Source organism: Rhea americana, unplaced genomic scaffold (genome assembly GCF_003343005.1).
Source record: "Rhea americana isolate MKP2758 unplaced genomic scaffold, rheAme1 scaffold_79, whole genome shotgun sequence".
Taxonomy (NCBI): Eukaryota; Metazoa; Chordata; class Aves; order Rheiformes; family Rheidae; genus Rhea; species Rhea americana.
Window position 1 is genome coordinate 2056478 of NW_028186967.1, and position 23607 is coordinate 2080084.

The window sequence follows — 23607 nt, forward strand, 5'->3', positions numbered from 1 at the left end:
CAATGGTTAGAGAAGATAATCCARGTAATTTGCAGCAGCCCATGTTTGCTAAAAAATTAAGCTACGTACAGTTTGAAGACTGAGATCAGTAATTTTGTAGAACAGTATAGCGCAACCTAAAATACTCTTATTGCAGCCACACATCTTTCCCTGCTGTCCTAGTTAGAAGAGTGAATCGTACTTTTTATAACCTAAATAAATCATTTTTTCTTTTCTCAGCTTTTGCATTTGGGAAACTGTAAATCTATCATTAAAAATGAGCCTTTAAAAACATGTACTTAAATACTATTTTTTTTTAATTAAATTCCCCATAAAAAGAATTAACCAGGCAGAGGAAAGAAAAGAGGTTATACATTAGAGCTACAGGTTTTCTCTTCCTATTTCCAAAGGTATAGAAAACAAGAGAAAATAACTTATACACAATGCACGGTTTTCTGCACGACATTTTACAAGTTCAAGAGAGAACAATCTTTAAATTATTATGCTTTGCATCTTAAACAGTTGTCTGATTATAAAGTACTTCATAGCTAAATACAGAACTGAAACAAGGTTTTGAGAATAATCAAATGAGGAAACGATAAAATTCACTATGATTTTAATGTTAAGCAACACAGGAAAACACAAAAAGAGAAAGTACTGCATTAGACTATTTCTGCTAGTTAAAGTGAGGGGAAAAAACAAAATTATTACCTCATTATTTTCTGTTCTTCCTCCATCTGTTCTCTGACCTGTTGCAATTCTTTGATCAGTTCAACATCTGTGCCGTTCACCCAGGTATACACCACATCAATTGGCATGGGTAAGCAAAGTCTATATAATTCAAATGAAAGTTACATGAGCTGTTTAATACTACATCAGAAGTGTTTGTGGCATCATTTATCAGCAGCTCCTGGCAAACACCACAAACACTTGGAGCCTGAGCAGCAAACAAGATAAAGCAAAAAGGTTCTCTTTAGCTATATATCATCTCTCCATTACACAYAAGATTTCAACAAAATGGCCAACACAAAAAAATCAAGAAAATGAAAGAGTGACTACAACAATTCAGTAACAAAACGAAATATGACTTCATAGTCTAAATTTCACTTAACATTAATACAACCAATTTGTCTGAGTTTATCAAATATTTCTCAAGCGAATAATACCATCCAGGCACACCCTCAATTCAGAGACTGCTGAAATGAGACAAGACAGCCCAAAGTATAAAAATTCTTAAGTCACGCATTGATATTTAATTGCTAGAGCCAACAGGATCTCAGGAGGACCAAGTCTTTATCCTAGGAATCCCTCTTGGATCTCAACGATAGGGTATTTCATAAACCAACAACCTAAGTACATAAATTCAGACCCTAGACAACAACGGTCGAATTCACTCTTGACACCGCTTGACGTGCTGTAATCGTTTCTGAAAGATCACAGATTTTCTAGCATACTTGATACAGAACCAGTAAAGAAAGTTTTTCACATATTTTTTTTTCTATTAATTTAGAATAATTTCCTCTCTGATGCCCAAAGCTTTGTTTTCAGCAGCCTGAAGTAGCTGCTGCAGAGATGAAGCTCTCAGTCTCAGACAGCAGGTGAATGCTCCAACTGCTCTTTTCAAAATTTCCAGGGTCAAGCGATTCAGTAATAACTTTCCTAAATTGCAGTTGTTCATCACACACTATCAGAATGCAATACTCCATCCCTCTGCCAAGCATATTCAATTGTACTTAATTAACCTAAATTCTTGGATATTGATTTTTGTCTTGCCTGGACAACATCTCTGCCTCAATGAACAGGCAAGATAAGTAAGATAAGTGAGAGAAAAACACCATTTGGATAGCAAACATTTCTGAGTATTTTCTTAATGCTAAGATCCACAGAGTCATACAATGTGATTTTCAAAGAGACGGTATCCCCCCCCTGCCCCGTACATCCTTCAAAAGACAGTTAAAAAAAGAGAGAGAGAGAGAGAGAGAGATGGACTAAAATGAGCAACTCTTCCATTTTCCCTCACACCATATCACACAGCTGGCCACAACACAAGAAACTCAATTCAGTAATGTTGCTAAGAACTCAGCTGCGATACTTGGAAAGCAATGGCAAGTCTCTCTGAATACAGTTAGAACGTCAAATAAGATGCACTGTCTTCCCCAGCACGAGCACCTAGAATGCCCTTCTCACCTCTAATCTGCAATACCATCATGCAGTTTGCAAGAAGCTACTTTCTCAAATGGCAAAGAAAGCCAATTACTGAATACAGATACTCCTTTAATCAGTTATTTCACCTCTGCCTCAAGAGACAACTAGATTTGTGCTTCATTAACAGGTGCAACTCAAGGTGCGYTTTCAATCAAGAAGTCCTTCACAAAATTAGAAGCTTCACAGCAGGAGTTCTTTCAGCTTTTCCACATTTGCTGTGATGAGTTAAATTATTGGATTGACAGTCTCTTGACTTCTACAATTAGGACGAAAGTATTTTAAGTGGAAAAACCTTGCCTCAAGTCAGCAATTCCAACAATATACAACTCAGTTCTCTGGGCAAAGGGCAGAGCTTATACACTCAAGCCTCACCTAAGAACATGGAGAAAAAGAAAAGAAAAAACTCCAACTCTCTTAAGAGTATGAAGCATTTTTGTACTATTTTGACCTCTGTGGAGCCTTCCCTCCCCACAATTTATCATTTGCTAATAGTGTGTTTCTACACAGTATACAAAATGTAGCTATGTTATTTGCTACACTTGAAATTTATGCTGTTGAAATGATGTCATTTGCAGCCAAATGCTGATAACCTCTATGGAGGTAAAGGATTGATGGATATTATTTTATATTCAGATACAGGTACATCAACTCTGAATTAATCCTAGTGTGACAGGTTTGTTCTTCATTAGCAGGGATCAGAGAAAAAAAAAGTAAAGAAAAAGAAAGCTATAAAAGAAAGTGAACTGAACTGTCTCTAGAAACATTAGTATAATTGTTTAAAATCTCTCCAAATACTCCAATAATTTTTTTAAGCATTTCTACAGCAAATTAACATACTTTGTTTGGAAAAGTAGCAGTTATCAAACATAGCATTAAAAAAAAAATAGGCAAGTTTAGAGCTCCCAAACAGGATCAGCAAGAACAGTGTTATCATTTCACCTTTTTGGTCTTTGCCAAAGTTTTCTGTTTGCTTTCAAGGCCTCTTAAAAACTCTAGGTGGTTTTTAATCTTGAAAAGTATAGCATGACATTTTGGTTCAAAATTAAAAAGTAAAAAGAGGAGCCACTTCAGTATTGTCCTTCTTAAAAACTACTTTTAATACGTAGTCTTTTGCAAGTTGTTCAAGATCAGTAGAGATTTTTCCCCTCGTTTTCTGTAGTTGTGTTTTTCCTTCATGTTGATTTATGCATTTGGTCTTCATTGCAGATACCAATCAGAGAGATGAAGCCCAAGATTAGTTGCCTAAGTGGGAATTCTGTAATACCTTTCTACAGAAAATCATCAACTCTGGCCTCAGTTTTCTCAACTATTAATGGATTTGCCACCACTTGCTGTACCATACAGAATTCTGTCTGCACTTCTGTAAAATGGGATTTGTTTCTTCAAATTTTGTTTTCTAGCATATTTTGGCATTTTAAATATGATTTGGTCATCTACTGAAATATTGATGGAGAGTAAGAAAATAGTTAAGTATGCAAGACTTAAAAATATGTATGCAACTTCATTATTTAGTTTCCTTCTCTCTCTTTTATTCTAATACAAAAACTGAATGAACAGGTCTTCAAAAATAGTTTTGAATAAGGTAACTTGGAAAATATTCCTGAAGCTTGTATTCCACTATCTATAAGACAGTGAAGTCCTGAAGCTTGCATTTCACTATCTATAAGAGCTCAGGCAACAGAAAAARGAAGTTTAGCATCTGACTCGACCACCTAGAAGTGAAATAGCTGAATTTGAGAGAGACATGGAGCTACTGGAGAGAGTCCAGCACWGGGGTACAAAGATGATTAGAGGAYTGGAGCATCTCCCCGATGAGAAACAGCTGTGAGAGCTGGGCCTGTTTAGCCTGGAGAAGAGAAGACTGAGGGGGGATCTTATCAATGTATAAGTATCTGAAGGGAGGGTGTCAAGGGGATGGGGACAAACTCTTTTCAGTAGTGCCATGCGACAGGACAAGAGGCAACAGGCACAAACTGAACCACAGGAAGTTCTGCCTGAATGTGAGGAGGAATTTCTTCGTGRTGAGTGGTAAAGCACTGGAACAGGTTGCCCAGAGAGGTTGTGGAGTCTTTTTCTCTGGAGATATTCAAAACCTGCCTGGACGTGATCCTGTCTAACATGCTCTAGGTGACCCTGCCTGAGCAGAGGGGTTGGATTAGATCATCTCCAGAGGTCCCTTCCAACCTCAACTGTTCTGTGATTCTGTAATTGCCAAAAGGCATGAGACCAGAGGGGAAGGCAAAGCTGAGTAATTTGGACCATGTAAGCCAAAACAGAAAGTTTTTCCTGTAGGGAACAGTGTTCAATAGTTATTACTAACAATACCAGCAGCCTGCTGCCTAAGTTACTCCCAAAGAAGAGCTGTTTGAGTTTATAGTTGTAAGCTGATTGCCCATGTGCATAAGTCTGACTGCATTTTACACTAAGATTTTCTTTATAACACGCAATGGTTTGACAAGAACACAGACTTTCCTGCAAAGCTCCTGGAAGATATTACTACTGTATTGCAGTTTAAGTTGCATTGGTATTTTCCAAAGGTTATAAAACTTTCAACTTTCCACTAAACTGTAGATCTGCTTAATTTCAAGAAGAACAAGTTTGCTGTTCTCCAATTCTGATTGTTTCTTCTCTGACACTAAAGTAAGAACTGATGGAAAACAAAACAATCAATGGATAGGCTAGAATCAAAATTGGAAGGCTACAATCCTYAGTTTATGTAAAAAGCACATGACATCCTATATGTTGCACTGATATCAGCCATAAAAATTCTATCAAACCAGTAATGATGCAGTGCAAACTACAAGAAGAGGTCCATTTCTACATTCACAAGATTTAATAGTAAAAAGAACTGAGCCCCTGATAACAGACTCGTAAAAGTTAATGGATGCCTAAAAGTACACCTTTGTAAAGTGCTTTTTCAATATGGATTTTCCATCAATTTTTACAGGAAGCTAATATCTGTATAGAAATATTCCAACAAACMTTCCTGTCAGACCTGATGGAACAGGAGAAAAGGTGTATTGATAAACTAAAATTAACTTCGGCACTCTGATGAATACCTTCAGATTTTGCCCAGGCAATCAATAGTTTCTCCCCAGGTAGCTAGTCTTTTGCTCGTAATTCACAGAAGTAACACTATCTAGGGAACACTTTACACAACCAACCTGAAATAGTAAAAGAGACTGCAAAAATGAAAATTGAGTAAAATTAGTGATTTTGACTTGCAAACTCTACGATTTAATAAAAGGCCTGTGCTTAATTATCACAGGATAAGACATGTTTGCACTGATAGGAACAAACTACTATGCTTTTACTTCAGCACTACAGAAATGTGTAAACATCAAGCTAATTATCAAYATGAGCTTTATCATTCCACTTTGATCTGTCATTTCTTGGGAAACAGGGGAGGGGAGTGGGAGATAAGACTATAAAAGAGAGTAGCATTCACAAATATTGCGTGATGTACTTTTAAAGAATTATCTCACACTACCTAAAGCATGACAAACTGATCTGATCATTTCTGCTGTCATGTGATTCAACAAACCTCAATGCAGATTAAGCATCTGCTTTCAGGGTTTTTCCCAGTCAAGCGTATCAACACTTAAACAGTCAGATGATATCTCCTTACTAGCTTATTCCCCCTACCAATTCACAGTCAACTGGCTTCCTGAGCAACAGATCCTATGACTATTCCGGTATGAACTATAAAACCACAAGAAGCTGCAGAGCAGTTAATAGATCTGAAACAAATGGTTCATATGACAGCTTCCAATTTCCTGTGAGGAAATTTCCAATTTCCAATGCATTCACCTTTAAAAGCTTCTAATTACTAACTTTATGACTTTTTCTATTAAATAACGTCCCTTGTTAAATGAGCCATAAAATTTAAGAGAAATTAAAAATAATTTTTCAAAACATTGAAAGCTGTAATTTTAAGTGTGTCAGAGTAGTATTTATATTATCCTATTTCAATACAGAAAATATGTCATGTTCTCCCTTTGTTAACATTACCAGTGGTTTTAATATTTCATTATGGACTGGATGAATTCAATGCATTTTGTATCTAAGCTCCATTATACAGCTAGAACTTCAAAATTTCAGGTATCTTCAAGTTGGTATATTAAGTACTAACTTAGAATTTTAAAACTGGTAAGTTTAAAATTTAGTGAAGAGCTAGAACCCATACAAAGTCCTACTCAGCCATATGTTATGTTAAATATTTGACTTAAATATCTGAAAATTCAAGTAGYAAAACATGCATTGTCAGCCACAAGCAAAACTTACCGATTCTGAAATGATTTGCCAGCAACATTGTCTCTGTATGAATCAAACATAACATGATACTGGTCTCTACTCCATTCCAAGACAACCTGCAAAAGAAAGAAAACTTGATGTCACCAASTTCTAAAATTAAGATACTTACTTTTCTCCTTTTGAAATGTTTAATCAAGATCTATTTAATTCAAATTTATCTATGCATTAATACAGAAGTGATCAAGAGTTAATCCAACTACATTTATTACACTGAACGTGCAATCAGACTCAAAACTACAGCCATCATTTTTTTTWAAAAAAGAGAGCTTTCGGCCTGTCACCTCAAGAAAGGATTTCATGTTTTATGGCCACACTTTCTAAATAACTATTCATTTTTTAAAAAAATCAGCAATATCTTCTCCAAACTGAGACCTAAAATAAATATATCTGAATACAATTGGAAACATCTCGCACAAAACACTGTCTTCCTTTCTATTCTCATATAGGACATACTGAAGTATACCTCTAAAATCCAAGTTTGAAAACAGTTAGATCAGGCCATATTGAATGACGCAAATTTACTTGGGCAAGAACTCTTATTTCTAAAACACCTTACCTGCTTCCCAATAAAGACTGCATCTTACATTACAGTCAAACTAACCTAGTAGCAAGGTTCTTCTGCAGGTCATAGCATTTCTTCCACCACCCTTCCCCCCGCCCCCCGCCTTGAGCTTGTCACTGAAGCTCACCTGTCGAAGAGAGCCAAGTTAGGGAGCTGAATAACTAGAAAAATGACCCTGAAAAAACAGATTATTTAGCTCCCTCAATTTGCTCGTTGGGGTTGATGAAAAATGGTAGGAATAAAATAGCTAAAGGCAGAGTTGCCTTCCCTAGCATCATCTAGCCATTAAGATCACTTAGCTATAATACCAACTTGCACTCAGCTTAAATGCCCTTTGCAAGCCATCCTCATTCACAGACACGTTTATGAATTAGGGATATCAAAAAACAATCASAAGCAGATTCTTACCTTGGAAAGCTGGAAATTTACAATACAGTACTAACTTTGAAAGCGAGTGCGTGTGTGTGCGCGCCTGCAAGTGTGGGCATGCATATACCTGCACACACATACGTGTATGTATAAACACACACACAGGTATAAATACAAGTGTATGTACACACATGCATGTGTAATATATGTGCGTACACATATGCACATACACACATATATACATGTGTGCATGTATATGTACACAAACATACATGTATGTGTGTGTATCTGTGTATACACACAGACTCTAAGCAAAGGCTCATTACTAACAAAGTAATAGTTTTTTCAACACTAAAAAAAGGCTTTAATAAACCTTTATCTAAAGGGGGGRAAAAAAAGCAATTTGCGAAAATATACACTCAGGTTGCACTCCGAGATAAACATGCTATGGTATTTTTTACCGTGAAARTCCAACCATAAAAGCTATGGTAGCATGCAAGGTAGTTTTAGCGAGGTGAAGGGGTAATGGTTTATTTCATATGTAGCGTTTACATGCACTAAAGAGAAAAAGAATTAACAGAAAGGGAGAGTATTTACTTTAACAGTATTCCTAGATTTTAAGTATTACTATTGCTTATTTCTGACATTATGGGAAGTATAAGATATATCACTTCTCTAAAACAGCACTCAAAAAACATAGTATTAAAAATTACCTCCTTCTTTTTTAAGATATGTCTGCTAAAGCAAATTAAAATCTTATGAGGAGTATACAAAACAGAAATCCTAATCATATGACTCAAGTTAATGAGAAGTACACACAARATTCCTTCCAAATCTGCAAACAATTTCTTTGTATTTAAAAAGCACAACTGTACACATTCAGTTATCTTATACAAAAGACATGAGACTTACAAGGTGAACATAAGACCTGCCCATTGTTTCCTGAAACATTAAGGTTACTGAAAACCTTATAAACATATTATTACACCTTTTCTTAGGCAAATCACTATGTCCTTCTGCCAAATGCATTGATTTAATACTATATGTATTGAAAGATATCCATGAAGAAAACTTTGTTACTACTGATAATGATGAATTTGAAGCACAAACACTGGTCTGCCTCTAGAAGAAACACAGAAGTGTTTGAATAGGAATTTATTATATGAATATAATTCTCCAGAAGGAAAAAAAAAAGTTTAACTATTCAAACATTTGATTTTTGTATTTATACAGCTATAATTAAAAAGAGCCCTGATAGCTTCTTCAGTAAATATGTTTTCCCTTGCCTTATTTGTACTGTAATAATAATTCCTAAAGGCCCTTTTCATATAAAGCCACTGGTGGAATTAAAAAAAGAAAAAAAAAAAAAAAAGAGAGAGAGAGAGAATGAGAGAGAAAATGAGAATCTCACAATAGAGGATGTCTATCAGTTAACATGATAGCAGTGGCTCTTTCCTGTTCAAACCACAAAACATTTTACAAAATGGAGTGACCTACAGAAGGTCAGCTAAGAATGGTTTACAAGCAAACTGTCATAGAACTCAAAGCTCAGCTCAGCACTAGGTTGTGGCATTAGTTTAGACTACCCTATATTTTGYTGCAGGAATATATCTGCATCATAATTAATGCACTGTTATTTCTTTGAGCTCAATTTTGTTTTGAAGTCAAGCTCATTTTCATCTCGAGGCTATGAGGTTATTACCAACCTCCAATTATTTGCTCTAGCCATCCCTTTCAATGTCAGCACTAACATTTATATTAATACAAAACAAAGCGAGCAGATCTAATTTTGATTAGGATACAAAAAGCTAGCTCTAGGCTTGGGAAGAAAGAGGAACAGCAAGCTTTGAACAGACAACAAGGTCTTGCTTCATGTTCATCTCCTTTAGAATTTCCTACAGARTTAAAAAAAAATGGGCGACCTAATAACCATGAGAAAGAATTCTTGAAAAAAATATATGGGAATACTTTGGAAGCATTCTTGTCACCATTCAGATATAGACCCTTCAAGCCATGCATAAAGACACTAGTCTTCTGCACTGATCTTTTTAAAAAATGGTACACCTTCAGGAACAAAAACATTTTTCTGTTCTTAATATAAAGGTCAGAAGTGTTTCTTCCCACAAATCTAGTCTATCCAAAATCATTAAGCTACCACCACTTACCACAACAAAACTATTTCAAATCATATAAAGAAAAAGAAAAATGCAATGAAAACATCTCTTACTGAGCTTACTTATTGTTAAAAAAAAAAAAAAAAAAAAAAAAAAGTTTGCAAGAGTTTGCACATATTTCCATCATGGTCATTCTATAAAATCTAAAACAGGACAGTGGCTGTTTTTTGTTGTTGCTGGGGTTTTTCGGGGGGAAGGGGGTTGGCAGTGGTGTTTACCAAGCTCCATTGGAACATTTTTGATAACTTTTTCTTTTTCCCTCCAGGAAAAAGAAAATTAAATGCATAATTTTCAAAATTTACTCTCACACAATTCTGCCAATTATTTCTTTAAGAATGAAAAAGCATATTTTCTAAATAGTATCTAAATTTTCCAATAGCTCTAGTATTAAACGGACTAGAAGCAGTAAAGTTAATATCTGTTAAGAAAATAAGTCTGAGTAGCAACTGTGACAGATTGTCAGAAAAATCTGTTGCAACTAGGAGATGCATTGAACAGTAGCATCTAAGGAAGAAAGAAAAAGCTTCATGAAGTATGTCAAAAGTTTAGTCAAAGTTTCAAAGCACTGATCAACACTAGTTTTATATTAAAAGTGACAATCATGTATAAGCAGGTGGCTATTTGTACTACGCAATGAATTGATYCATGATTTTCACAAGTTTCTGAAACACTTGAAATATGCAAAAGAGCACATAAGAAATACTTTATATGACAAAGACCTACCACTAGACAAAATAAAGTTCTGATCATGCACCACTGAGGAGCGTCAGATAACAATTTCTTTTTTGTTTTCTAAATCTGAAGGAGTCCATCAAATTAAAACAGGGTGAAGAGGAAAAGGGAGAGAGAATCTGTCTCAGAAACTCAGGAGTTGAGAAATACCAGTCTGTTTGCATTTCTATCACTACCATGCTTCCATACTGACCAAAATATTTTCTTTAATTCCATGAATACTTGCTATATTCTCAAACATTACACTGAAGTAATTTTCCCCCTTCAGATACCTGGAGCACTTTGCAAATAACTTGTCAATTTACTTTCATTGATGCCTTCCAATCTAGGCAGGTTCCCACGAAATGAAACTTTGAAGTATACTGTATAGCTAAATAAAAAAATCACGTATCAGAAAAAGTGCAAGTTGCATTCTATTGTTTAGAAAATACTATTGAAACAGTAACATAATTCAGACACCACTGAGCCGCAGACGCTTAAGAGAGGCTACATTTAGCTTCTTTAATTCTAGGAGGGAGGAAGATTCTGCCACTGCAAGTTATGTTAAGCAGAGGCTCTGGAAGAATCAAATCGGGCTTTTTAGCCCACAATATTTGGCTCATGCTTTGCACGGTGCGAGAGACGGAGCCCCTCCAGTCACTGCAGGCCTACGGTCAGCAGCACCCTGCGCACGGCAAGCGCAACGCGCGGGCTTCTTTGGGTCATTTCATCTTTAAACCGTGATGGCTCTATCAGTCCCCTTCTCACCTCCCCCCTCAAAAAAAAAAAAAAATGGGAGAGGGTGAAAAAGAGCAGCCCCCAGAACAGCAACAAGCACAGTTTTCCCGCTGACGTGTAAATGAACGAGAATTCACACGCTCAGACCGGTTGCTGAAGGCACTCAGTTCCCCAAGGACATGCCCCTTCACGGGCTTTCGGGGAAAGAAGCCTCCCCCCCCCAAAAAAAAAAAGAAAAAAAAGAAAAAAAAGAAAGAAAAAAAGAAAGGAAGATGGACCCTCCTCCTGGGCCGGCGCACACGCAGGGGTCAAACCGGCACCCCCCGCCCCCGCCATGTCAGCGCGGGCCGGAGTCCCGCGGGCATATGGCGGTTGGGCCGGGCCCAGCGGCCGCGGGGCCGGGGCCGCGGGTGGGCGTGGGGGGAGCGGGGGTGCCGCGGCGTTCGTACTGACCTCCCCGAACTGCAGGGCGGAGACGATCATGAGGACGAGGCCGCCGAGGCAGAGGCAGGGCCCATACCTGTGCGACAGGCAGGTATAGGTCTGGCGTTGCAGCAGCTTTAGCAGCATGGCCCGCCGGCGCGGCGCGGCGCGGCGCAGCACGGCCAGGCCCGCCGCGGCCCGGCTCTCGCCTCACCGCGCTGCCCTGCGCCGGGGCGGGCGGGTCCCGCCGCCGCCGCCAGCACCCGCCCCGCGCGGCGCCGCTTCCGGCAGCGCCGCGGCGCCACCTGGCGGCGGCGGCGAGAGTCTCCTGCCCCCTCACCCACCGCACCCTGGCGGCGTAACGGCCGAGCGGGGTGCGGCGCCATTTTGCCCCCTGCAGCTCTGCGAGACCCTGTGGGGGGAGATAGATTTTTCTCTTTTCGCAGTTCCTGGTGGCGGGAGCGTTGGGCGGGTTCTTGCTTTGACCATCCTCTGTTTATCCTCCTTGATTTTTCTTTTTTCTTTCTTTTTTTTTTTTATTCTGGCCTTTCCAAAAGGCTTAAAACAAGAAAGCAAACGAGATGGGCTCCAAAAATACGCGATTAAGTCTCCACAATGTCCTTCTTTTATTCTTCTTTGGGTTCTGACCCATGACCTCGAATGCTCAAGGCTGGGCGCTTGGAAGCACATAAATGGTAGTGATCTGCCAGGGGCAGGCGGGTAGTCCCTACAACTTTTAGGAAATCATCCTTGGAGAAGCAGCCTCTGAAGTAGCATTTTCTATCTACAGTAACATGCTCCAAGTGCTAGGTAGCTGCAATGCGTTGCTGCCAGTGCTCCTCTAGACATTTGAGAAGAGAATCGATCTGTGTAAGAATATGCACTAACAAACTAAAAACCACAGGCACACTGTTTCATTTTCATGATCATGCTTGTGAAGCTTCCTTTGTAACCTGCTGGCTATAGAATAAAATTTAAACGCTTTGGCGTGTAATGTCTTAAATCATTTCAATGATCTTGAAAATTACTTACCTGCAAGACAAGTTTTCTGCACATAGAAACACTGCTGCAGCTGTGATCAGCCGAGTGGCACCATCCTGTCATGTTCAAGACACTCTGCAAAGCAAATTGGTTTCCCCTAACTAAGAAAGATCAAGAGGCCTCTTGGATATCGTATAGTAAACATACATGCTGGATTTTCATTTAAAGGCTTCTATGTGTATTTCAGCACAAAAATGAAGCGCAAGGCAACAGATTCATGGAAAGGGGAACCACCAGGCTGGAAGAAGGTTATTTGTAGAGTTCTTTAAGGATGATTCTTGAGACAAAAACATGACTACAAAAAGCTAGTTAGAAGTCGCTATTGAACAGCAGACTCTGTAACCCTTAATCTGCATCAGTCTGGTTTCTGCCATAAAGTTCAGCCCAATCAGACAGAGGTTGCCAGAGCATAAGAAGGTGGTATGATAGCTCCCCCCCCCGCCCTGAGCCCAAGGATGATAGCACTGTTCTCTTTAGATGTTCATCCCTGCACAGAAGGTCATCTTCAAAGTGGCTGTATTTCTCACAGTTCTCTGTAACGTTTCTGAGTAACAAACATCACCCACRTGCCCTTATTTTCCCCTGTGGAAAGTAACAATGCCTCTCAATTCCAGAAGTTTGTCCTAGTATATTTACATGGTTGTGGTGTGGGATAACCCCTACCTTTTCCTGGAAGACTGAACCTGGTTGTGTCCAAGGATGTATGGCTCTTTGGCACAGTTCTACCAACCCACTAAGTCCTGGTCCTATTTAAATTTGGTGTCACATTGTTTTTCCTTTCTTGATGAGCCATAGGATAAGATAGCAAATTTGTTAGGGGATACCTTCAGAGTCTCACAGCCCATCACAGTGCTCTGTCCCACCTCCTTGTTGTATGTTACCAGTTTAATTCTATCGTATTTGGCTCTCCATGATATCATAGCCTTTCAGTGTCAGTATGCCAAAGCCTCTAGCTAAGTTTTCCATCACCTATTGTGCACAGTCAGCACTTTCTCCTAACTCATGTTGAGTTTTCTTCAAGCTTTCTCTCCACTGACCTGAAGTACTAGGCTGGAGGAATATAATCTTTAAATACTTGCTACTACTTTCCTCACCATTTCCTCACCTCCTATTCAAGAACTGAACTATTATTGCTGAATGACAACATCTTTTACCACCACCTATGGCATTATGGTTGCAGTATTAATGATGGCCTGGTATTCTGAGTGCAGCAGACTGAGATTTCAGTGAGACCTGACATACAGTATGCATGCAGATTATGAAAATTGAAAACATTAGTTCTAGTCAATAACACAGCATAAAAACAGAGATAGACTAAAATGTGCATAAGATACAAAGTTGGGAGACATAGTCAACACCAAATTGGAGCAGAATTTCATTCAGGGAAAAATGGGTGACTTTGATGCCTGGAATAACAACAGAGCAAAGTGTCAGATGATGCATTTACAGACTAATAAACATTTCCATATTAACTATATTCCATTAAATATATAGATATAATAAACTACTGTATAAATTATGATGGAACTATATTTTACTTTATGATATTTTGCCTGCTTTACTGCAAGTAAAATATTAATTACTTGTGTTCAAGGAATATATGTTCAAATTGACACAGATGCATGAAAAAGAATGACCAGATCCTACTTTCTGAGGAGACACTAAAAGAGCTTTGTTGTTCACATTACAGAAATGAAGATCAGGCGAAGATAAGACTTCTCTCTGCAACAGATTATTAAGGGGGGAATGCCAGAAAGGAAGAAGAGCTATTTAAGCTAGATGCAATGTTGTTACCAGGTAAATAAATAAAAAAAAAGTTTCTGGAAACAAAATAGATCTGGAATGTATCTGAAATAGGTGTAGTGGAGTCTAAACTTACCTACTGCATGTACAAATAATATTTATATTTAATAAATATTAAACTACATATTTCCAACTACTTTTGCTGCCTTTAGCCTTCTTTATTATTAAAAAAGAAAATTCAACAATTAAATTTTACTATTCCTGTTAGCTGGTTTGCATGAATTAGTTTATTGGGTTGAGTTTTTTCTGACAGCTGTTAAACTGCTGTGAGCTTCAGTGCAGATTGTTCCATTCATTCCAGCAGTGTTTTGCATTGCTGTGTATGAACTAAAAGGCTCAGTCCTCCAGCTTCTTATTTGGACAGACACTCCATGGAGTGTAAAGATGTTTTATATGAATACAGCTTATAAGACATGCTCTAAATTCACTCAACTCAGACAATGACAATGTTTTATATTTATATTTAGCATCTTCCTGAAGGCAATAGCCTTGGCTTGTCAACTTTGTTTTGCAGAAGCTGTACAGAAACAGTTAAAACACAATGGGCAACATCCTCAAAAATTCTTGAATCCCTACTGATTTCAGTGGCAAGCTAAGCACTTATCTAAAAGTCTACTACGTAACTATCTTTGTTCATCTGGTATAAACTGTCACTTTTCTGCAACATTTAAGAAGAAAATATAAAGGAAGTAGTTTGATTAGCTTGAGAATAATCGAAAAATCCTTATAAATTTTACTTAGTTTACTTGGTTAGTTAGTTTCAAAGGAATGTATCACTGAAATCACATGTATATGTCAAGCAGAGATGGCATGTGTAAGTATCCAGGATTTATCCTGCTCAGTAGGAATAGGAGTAATAGTAAAGATTAGCAATGTGGAGTTCAGGGAAGGTTACATGAGCTCCTGGTAAGATGTATGGAAGCTGTGCTGCCAGTTCTTAACCAATGCAATCAGTGGCAGCTGGATTAAAACTAGCTGAGTTGCAGTATGACATTTTGGCACCAGGGTGCACTTGTTCATCCACCAATATGGACCTACAGCTAGCTCTTCTTGGGCAGCAGCAGGAGAAGCATGGCAGAGCTCTGGCCCATTTCTTCCCTACTGCAGTTCCAAAAATCATCCGAGGCTTCTCTGCTGCACTTAACACCTTCATTTATTGTATAAACCTACTCTAAGGGCCTGCTCCTCTAGGAAGTTGTACATCTTCTGTGCCCCTAGGAACCAACAAAAGACTTGGGAAGACCATAAGCAGCAGTCAAAATAGGCTGGTGTACTTACCGGTATTTGAAAGAGCTGCATTAATGCTTTCTGTGGAAAGGAAATAAGAGAGAATGGGGTGTTCTAGGACTTCTCTCCCCCCATCCCATAAAAGTGCATATAAATGTTAATATCTATACTTCTGAAATCCTATTTAAAACAGTAGCCTCAGGCGTATTGGAATGAGTAGCTCAGTACAGTACACCAAATTTGGTAATGTCATTAACTATCATACAATAATTAAATCAACATTTGTCATTCAGAACTTGGCAGAGTAAAAGATAGTCCCCAGGTAGGATTCAATCCTTCAAAAAAAAAAAAAAATCTCATTTTGACTTGTCATTTATAGAGACCTTAGCTTTTGATGAGACTCAATTCAACTGACGTTATCTCTTAAATAGAAATTGAATATAAATGACTAAGCTGTCAGTTTCTGACAGATTATGTTAGACTATGATGCTATGCCTTGAAATGGGTTATCTGTAAATCAATCTGTAATAATTATAGCCTCATGAGTGGTAATATGCAGCTAGTGGGATTTTTCAATCAGTGCTTCAAGAAAAACTGAAAATTGAAAATCATGCTGCATACTTTAACGTGTCACTGGTTTTGAAAATGCTCAGATATTCAGCTCTTAATTCACTGGACATGTATGCAAGAAACATTAATGATCTTTTTTTTTTTTTTTTTTTTTCCCAGACCCAATTTCTCTACCAGCTGACCACAGAAAAAAACATTATCTTAAACAGCAGACCTTTCTGTTTCTGTGATTTTTCTGCTTGTGCAGATGCTAGAAAGGATATTATCTGTTTACAGTTAGCTGTGGAGCATTGCTAATAGGTACTAGATGTACTTAGAAAATAAAGGAAAACAAAAATATGTGAGAAAGAAAAAAAAAAGCAGTGAGAGCAAAGTGGAGAGCAAAGGATTAGAACACTGAGATTTTGAAAATCTCTGAAAGAGAGCATCTAGATGAGGCAACATGTAGAGCCAGTATAGAAATCGAAATTTCAAAGCACAATACTTAACAGTATTTTACTCTGAAAAGTCCTCTTCTGATCACTTGAAATTGAACAAGCAGTCTACAGAGAGCCAGATAAAAATGGAAACTCTGAAGATAGAATTTAACTGTGTAGAAGATGTAGAATTTAACTGTAGTTGAATTAGTGGGAAATTTGGCCTGGTCCAATTCTTCTGCAGCAATTATCTACTCTCTTCTGGGTAAGATGGGATCAAGTACTGAAATGAATATAATTAAGTTAATCAGAGGAATAAGGCTGCAGCATACTTCTCAAAGACTAGCTCTCTGAAGCAGAGGATTATTTTGAAGAAAAAGATATTATTTTATGTTTTAAATAGGGCCTTCAGCATATTGATGATATTGTTGCAAAAAAGTGCTAGAATTTAGCACATCTTTTGTTAATTCTGGCTCTATGAATTTAATTTCTATAATGGGCAAGGTAGTTTTTTAAATCCACTCAGTAATGCACTGAGCAGAAGAAATGGAGGTGCCTTTGTGGCGAGGAGTGCTTGAGAAGATTTTGTGGCTGTGTTACTTGGCACATACTTCTTACCTGACAGTAGTGGGGTGGTAGGATCAGAATATCAGAAGAGTAAAGCTGTCACTGAAATCAATTTAATCAGGATTAGTTAGCTCTGAATCATCTGATACAGATCACAGCMTTAGGTAGAAAGATGAAGTAAAGGACCTGTTCAGGATGAAGAATTTCCTTTGTTGCTTAGAAATAACCTTTCTATGTCTAAAAATGCTTGAGACTACACAGAGAGTGGAGTGGAAATAATTACTATACGGTGTTTTTAGAAAGCCCTGCTAACTATCATTCTTTATATCTGCTTTGTCTCTATTTTAACTCAAAACACCACTTGAATTGATCATACAGCCTCAATTCTGTTGTGTGCTACATTTACAGTGAATTTCTGTCTTATCTGTAGTCAAAACTAAGCTTTAACTGCTTGCTCTGTGATCCTCCAATGAACAACTTGAATCCCATAGGGCTTGCCCCACGGAAAAGGACTTTCTCCAGCGGAGCAGCAGCATGTGGCCCCATGAGGTAGAGCGACCCAGCTGGGTGGGCTCCAGTAGGTGGCCCTGGGGCCACTGCTACCTACAGAAGAATGGAAGACGTTGACAAAGACCAGAAAAGAACAGTTCATTAAAATGAAAGGATATTCTAAAAAAGAGATAGGAGAAAATATTTCCTTTTTGTGAAATTACATTTTACAAAATCTTAGTCTGCTTGTTATATTTGTATCAGATTGAAACAACAGTTCCAACACAGAAGTTTTATGATGTTACCCTGAAGCCTTCTTAGCTGCTCCCTGCCTTATTAGATCTTGATGTCAAAGGTGACTAAACACAAAACAAGGAAGTTTATGAAAAGAACAAACAATAAAACCAACAACGTGCTAAGTATGGTGTAAACAGGAAGAAATACCCTAGTTTTAGCACTTAATGCCCTAGTTTTAGCAATATGCTCTACTGAAGGCAGAAAAACCAACACCCTTAAACTGAAGAAAGATTCCCATTTCAGCAAACGTAGTTTAAAATATAGAAATAGGTTCTGACTTTCAAGTGGCAGGTACCTCACATTTCCTGTAAGTTTTCCGTTGGAAATAGCATGTAGCTAACTGCTTCTGACAGTTGAGGCTGTGGCCTGGAAGAAAACATATTTTTGACAGCTTTTCCTAGGATCAACCAAATTCTCTGTTTAGACTTTGATTGCTTTAATCTCTTTGAACACTAATTGAACTCTAAGTCAGGAATTTTCTTACTTCCTTCCCATCTTCAGCAAGCAACTTCATGTCAATTTTATTGCTCCACTAAGAAAACTGCAGAGGTACTTTGCACTGATGGCAAGGCCACACAAAGAAATCTTTCATTTTGCTTTGAACAGTTGCTTTTTTTCTCCATAAAGATATATTTTCTAACAGTTTAGTGCCAAAATTATTAAAATGCTAAGACCAAATTCACCCACTGCCTTCTCTAACATGTTAACTATCTCTTTCCAGAGAAAGAGTGCAGAGAGGCACTACAGAATGACCCATCTGCAGTTGTTTAGCTTTCAGAGATGCCCTTTCCTATCCTTTATAGCTCACATCAGTCTGCAGTTTATGTATTCTGGAAGAAAAAGATTCTTTTGAAAACTACCACCTGCAAAGCACTACCATGAAAATACAGAGTAGATGAGTTAAAAATATACATTTTGAGGGCTCATTTTCCCAAGAAGTTCTAGAATAAAACTTTTTCAGATCTCTGCTATTACAAGATGTCTATCCAAATCCCTCCTGTATCACAGGAAGCTTCTATCCTTTTCTGAATAAAAAGCTACACAGTTTAAACTCAGTAGTTCTCTCTCTTAGTTCTTAAGGAACTTGGCAATATTTTCAAGTTGCCTGCTATTTTTGACAGCTGAGAGTTTTTATCTGCATTGTGGTTAGACATTTGGTTAGATATTCTAATGCAGCTAACTATGGAAGGAACCAGACAGTCTAAGCAAAATAAACCATCTTCTCTTTTGAACAATATCATTTGAAGACTACTTTACAGCTGAATCACATTGCTTACCAGAAATGTTAACATAACTCCGTGAGTGCCTCAAAGCATAAAACTTCACAGATGTCCTATAGCTGCTATCRTTGCCATCCTGAACTTTATGTCAGAAGTGAGAATAGCTGACATATGCTTTTGTTACTGAGAAAAGGTTGCAGACCTTGGGCATGTGACCAAAGAGGAAGGAAGGAGATACCACAAACCAGCTCAAACCTTTTATACACTGTTCTGCAGAAGTTACAGGTAGTTCATTTGGCATCTCCTGTAAAATATATGTTTCTGGCACAACCGTTTTCTGCCAACTGCTTCCTTTTTTCTGGTCAATACCTGTTCTACCACAGCAGTCTTCAGCTGCTTCACAGTACTCGTACTCCGATTTCCTCATTTCACTGTACATCTCTTTTCTCTGTACAGGCAATAAATTCTTCCTCTTCTCTCTCACTTTATTCACTACAAAGATCTATTTCTGCTTATGAACATTCATAAACCTAAATTTCCTAGGCTATGTTGTCATAATRGTACTCCCTAGCTATCTAGGTCTAGTTACACATAAATAAATCCAACAACTAACCTCCAAGTGGAAGATCAGCAGGCTGTATGTCTTTATATTCCAAGTATAATCTTCTTGCAGATTTTTTGGTGTATTTTGTTCGTTTGTTTGTTTGATTTTTACAGTGGAAATACTTTCAAGTTTAAAGAAAGAGCAAAAATGCTAGGAGGATAGTGAAGTAACAGCCCCCACACACAAAAGTCTTTTTTCTGCTGTAAGACTTGTTAAAGGATTGGCAGGTTGCATTAGCAATTTTTTCAGCATTCAGGTCAAGGCTACTTTTTTTCTTGTAGTGTTTTTCCTGTAGCAAAATACAGGATTTTAAAAAGTGACTGAAATAGTTAACCTTACCCTTGATCAAGTTTCAGACTTGCTAAATGTCATGTTTGCATCTCACTTGTACTTCTGCCATTCAGGGAATTCTCTGCTAGATCAGGGAACTAATAGCCAGCACAGCAATTCTCCACGTAATCTGTCTGAACACCATCTACGGACATTAAAGATCAATTTAGGGATTATGTTGGAGGGTGTATGTGACTTCTACAYAGTTCTCTCATGTCTCAGATCCCTTTATAGTAAATGAACTTGGAATTATACATTGCAGCCATCGCTTTCTTATTTTATTTATTTGCTTTTAAAATCTACCTAACCTAAGCTATCCTGCTTCTCTAGATCCTTATTTTCAAATGAGTCTCTTGTAAATGCAAATGTACACAATCTGTTTACATTACTATTCATAAGCAATATAAAAACAGCTGAATGAGACATATTCTGAACTTCCTTCTTCTTTTCCTTACCTGACTCCCACACAGGGACCAAAAAGTTTCTAAATCTTTCTGGTTAGCAATTATTACAATGTCTGCTTCTTATCCAAACACTCTACCTTCTCAAGACTTGCCTGCATGAGCACAGGACACTGTGCTTCTGTTGTTTAAATACCAGATTGGATTCACCAAAAAAATATTGTCTAGATTAGACAGATACAAATACTAGAGAAGAGAAGTATGCAAGCAATCTGTCTAGATTTAGAAAGTACTAGTCAGTATTTATCAATGCTCCAAGTAAGATGCTCATATAGCTAGAAAATATTATTCTGCAGTTCCTGGACCAGGTCTTCACSCTAAATTGTTTTTAGCCGCCTATGTTTTCTGCCAGAAAGAGAACATCTGTCAATGACAAATAAACAAACTGCTCACCAGCAGTTTGAAAAGTCCATGGAGTGTGTCCCCACAGGGTAGAACATAGGAATGCATTTGAAGAATGAGCGCATTTTGCTGGGACTAAAATAAGGTTATGGGCAGGAAGAGAAGGAGAATGGTAAATAGATGGGCCTCCTCCAGTTTGAAAATCAGTATATAAATTGGAAATGCCACGGTAAAATTTATCCTGCAATGCAGTATTTTGAAAGCTTAAGAACTACTGCTTAGGTGATATTACAGAAAAGGTAACTTCTTAGATGGCATTTTGCACAGCAGGTCGCTTTATGCACTTTATCTAATTGAAATTACCTGACTTTTTCCCAGAAGGCAATGTAATAAGGAAAATGGTCATATGATAAATATAGAATCAACAGAAATCAGATTGTGAATAAGACAGAAGAAACAAAGTTGCAGTACAACTACCATCAGCACAGGCTATGTTAAGTATCTTCCATTATAATTTCCTTTACCTTAAAACACTTTCAATTCACTAACAGGTATGTTATCACTTACACATCTTGATTTGATTTTTCTTACAATTCTAATACGGTATTACATCGACAAGCACAAATATCCATGCTTTAATGATTTAAACTGATGTAACAAATAGTCCAGTAACTGTTAAACTCAGGTGTAGCTACATTAAAGTCCACAGTTACTTTGTATTTTTATACTGCCAGTATTTTAATATAATTTGTCTAACACAATATAAATAAAGGTCTTCTTTGAAATATTACACTAATGTCCTCACGTCCGATAAATAAAATGATCTCTGCCAAATTTGTGAGCAACCTGTATTTATTATTMTTTGTAGCTCCAAAGGATTCTTTAAAGAACAAAGTACTAATGTTGCTGACAAAAAAATAAAGATCTCCACTCAGGAACTATATATTGTTACTGATTACCTCCTACAAACAAAGTATAAAGAAACATAAGAAGCTATAATAAATGCTTACATAGCAACAAACTGCTTTTCCCAGTAAATGCCAAACAGTAAGTTACCACCTGCTTGAGCAGAARTGTCTTTTGCTTTGACTCAGAACAATGCCCAGGCAGTGCAAAAAGTCATGTGAAGAATTTAAACACTCAACTCTTACTTAAGAGTGAGCTATTTACTGCTTACAAAACTATAGTTAGTGTAATACAAACATTTTGCAGAACTGAGACTCAAACATTTTTCCAACAATGTCATCTTAATGTCGATGTGGTAAAAGAAGAATAATCCTTTTCTTCTTCTACAAGGAACCAAAACCAAGATAAACTGCTATGCTATTTCTCTGGGCAAAAAAGTCACATTTTACTTCTATAAATGCAGAAAGAAGACCAATACTTTCTGCAGTCCATTTAGGTACTGAAGAAAAATATATACAATTTTTTTATGTATGCAACTGCCTGAAAAATAAGTTTTTAATTTTCTGTTCTAAGTAAAAAGGCAAAGAAACCTGATGTTGAAGGAAAATTTTTAAAAAATTTAAATCAGTATAATGAAAACAGCTCAAATATTGATTCTAATTCATTATTTCTGTTTTTTTAGCTTAAAAAGAAATAAAACTCTTCTTGCAACCATGAGTTTCTGCCACTCAAAATTATTACAAGACAGATTACCTGTGGAAAGCCTAGGTATCTGTTTGTTTCTTCAAACCTTTGCTTTTGCTATACCTAAAATACAGCTCCTGAGTAGTATGGAAATATTAGCCCATATAAGAAGGGACATGGTTTTTCTTTTTAACTTGTTTTGATGTAATCATTAAGTGTCAGAGATTATTGAATCAAAATTATACATTAAGGATTTGAGCAACATGCTGCTGCCAAAAGGCTTAGGATATTGTGTGCCCCCAGTCTTAAGGGCAGAAAAAAAAAATGCGGGATTCTGTATTTAGACCAATATACACTCTTTTAAAAAAGTCTGTTCACTAAATTTCTATCTCACTTCCAAATACCTTCAAAGTGCCAGCTTCTAGCTTGCTAAGCTTCCACTGCAGGGAACGTATATTGAAGATAGAAAGACAGCAGTTACATGAAATGTCCGTGGACATGAAGGGAACGTGGAGTATGCACAAATTTTTCCTTTTCTTTCAAAATGACAATCATGCACTTGCATGTTAATTAGTCTGGATTTCACTTAAATAAGAGCAGTCAAAGCAAAGCGAGACAAATCGACGGACTGGTCACGGCTTCACGTCAGACCAAAGTGAAGCTGTGGAACGCGGCACGACTTTGAATTAAACCATGTTTCCCCCTAAACCTCTCAAAAAGTGAATCCCCAAAGGCTTTGCAAATCTCGGCGTGTCTGGAACGAAGCCGCCCGAGGCAGATGAGTTCTGTACCGCGTGGGATTTCAAAACGAAAGCTTTAAAGAGCACGACCGGGCTTTGCGCCTCCCGGGCCGGGCCTCCTTCCCGGCAGGACAGAGGCTGTGGGTCGGGTGCGGGCAAACCTGCCGCTGTCCGAGCACGCTGCCCCGACAGAGGAGCCGCCACCAGGCAGGGCGAAACGGGGCCGTGCCGGCCGGCCCCTCACTCCCCACCGCCCCGGGCGGCGGCCGTTGGCGGCCGTTGGCGGCCGTTAGGCGCGGCGGGCGCGGCAGGGGGCAGCGCGGCGGCTGCCGCAGGGCGGGAGCGCTGAGGGGAAGCGAAAGTGAAGAGGGCGGGCGGCGGGCAGGGCGCGGGGGATCCCCGGGGCCGGCGCCGCCGCCGCCGGGCGGGCCGAGG

The 23607-nt window shown here is 38.1% G+C and overlaps 1 protein-coding gene across 2 annotated transcripts in view; it reads right to left on the reverse strand.

Moving 5' to 3' along the window:
* GNPTAB (N-acetylglucosamine-1-phosphate transferase subunits alpha and beta) overlaps positions 1-11736 on the reverse strand; it is a 47756-nt gene extending 36020 nt beyond the window's left edge. For both annotated transcript variants that reach the window (XM_085322649.1, XM_085322650.1), the window contains exons 1-3: positions 11506-11736; positions 6469-6554; positions 691-810 (exon numbers count right to left, since the gene is read on the reverse strand). In XM_085322649.1, coding sequence (XP_085178775.1) covers positions 691-810; positions 6469-6554; positions 11506-11622 — 323 coding nt within the window. In that variant the 5' untranslated portion in view covers positions 11623-11736. The remainder of the gene's footprint in view (positions 1-690; positions 811-6468; positions 6555-11505) is intronic.
* Positions 11737-23607: the final 11871 nt, after the last annotated feature.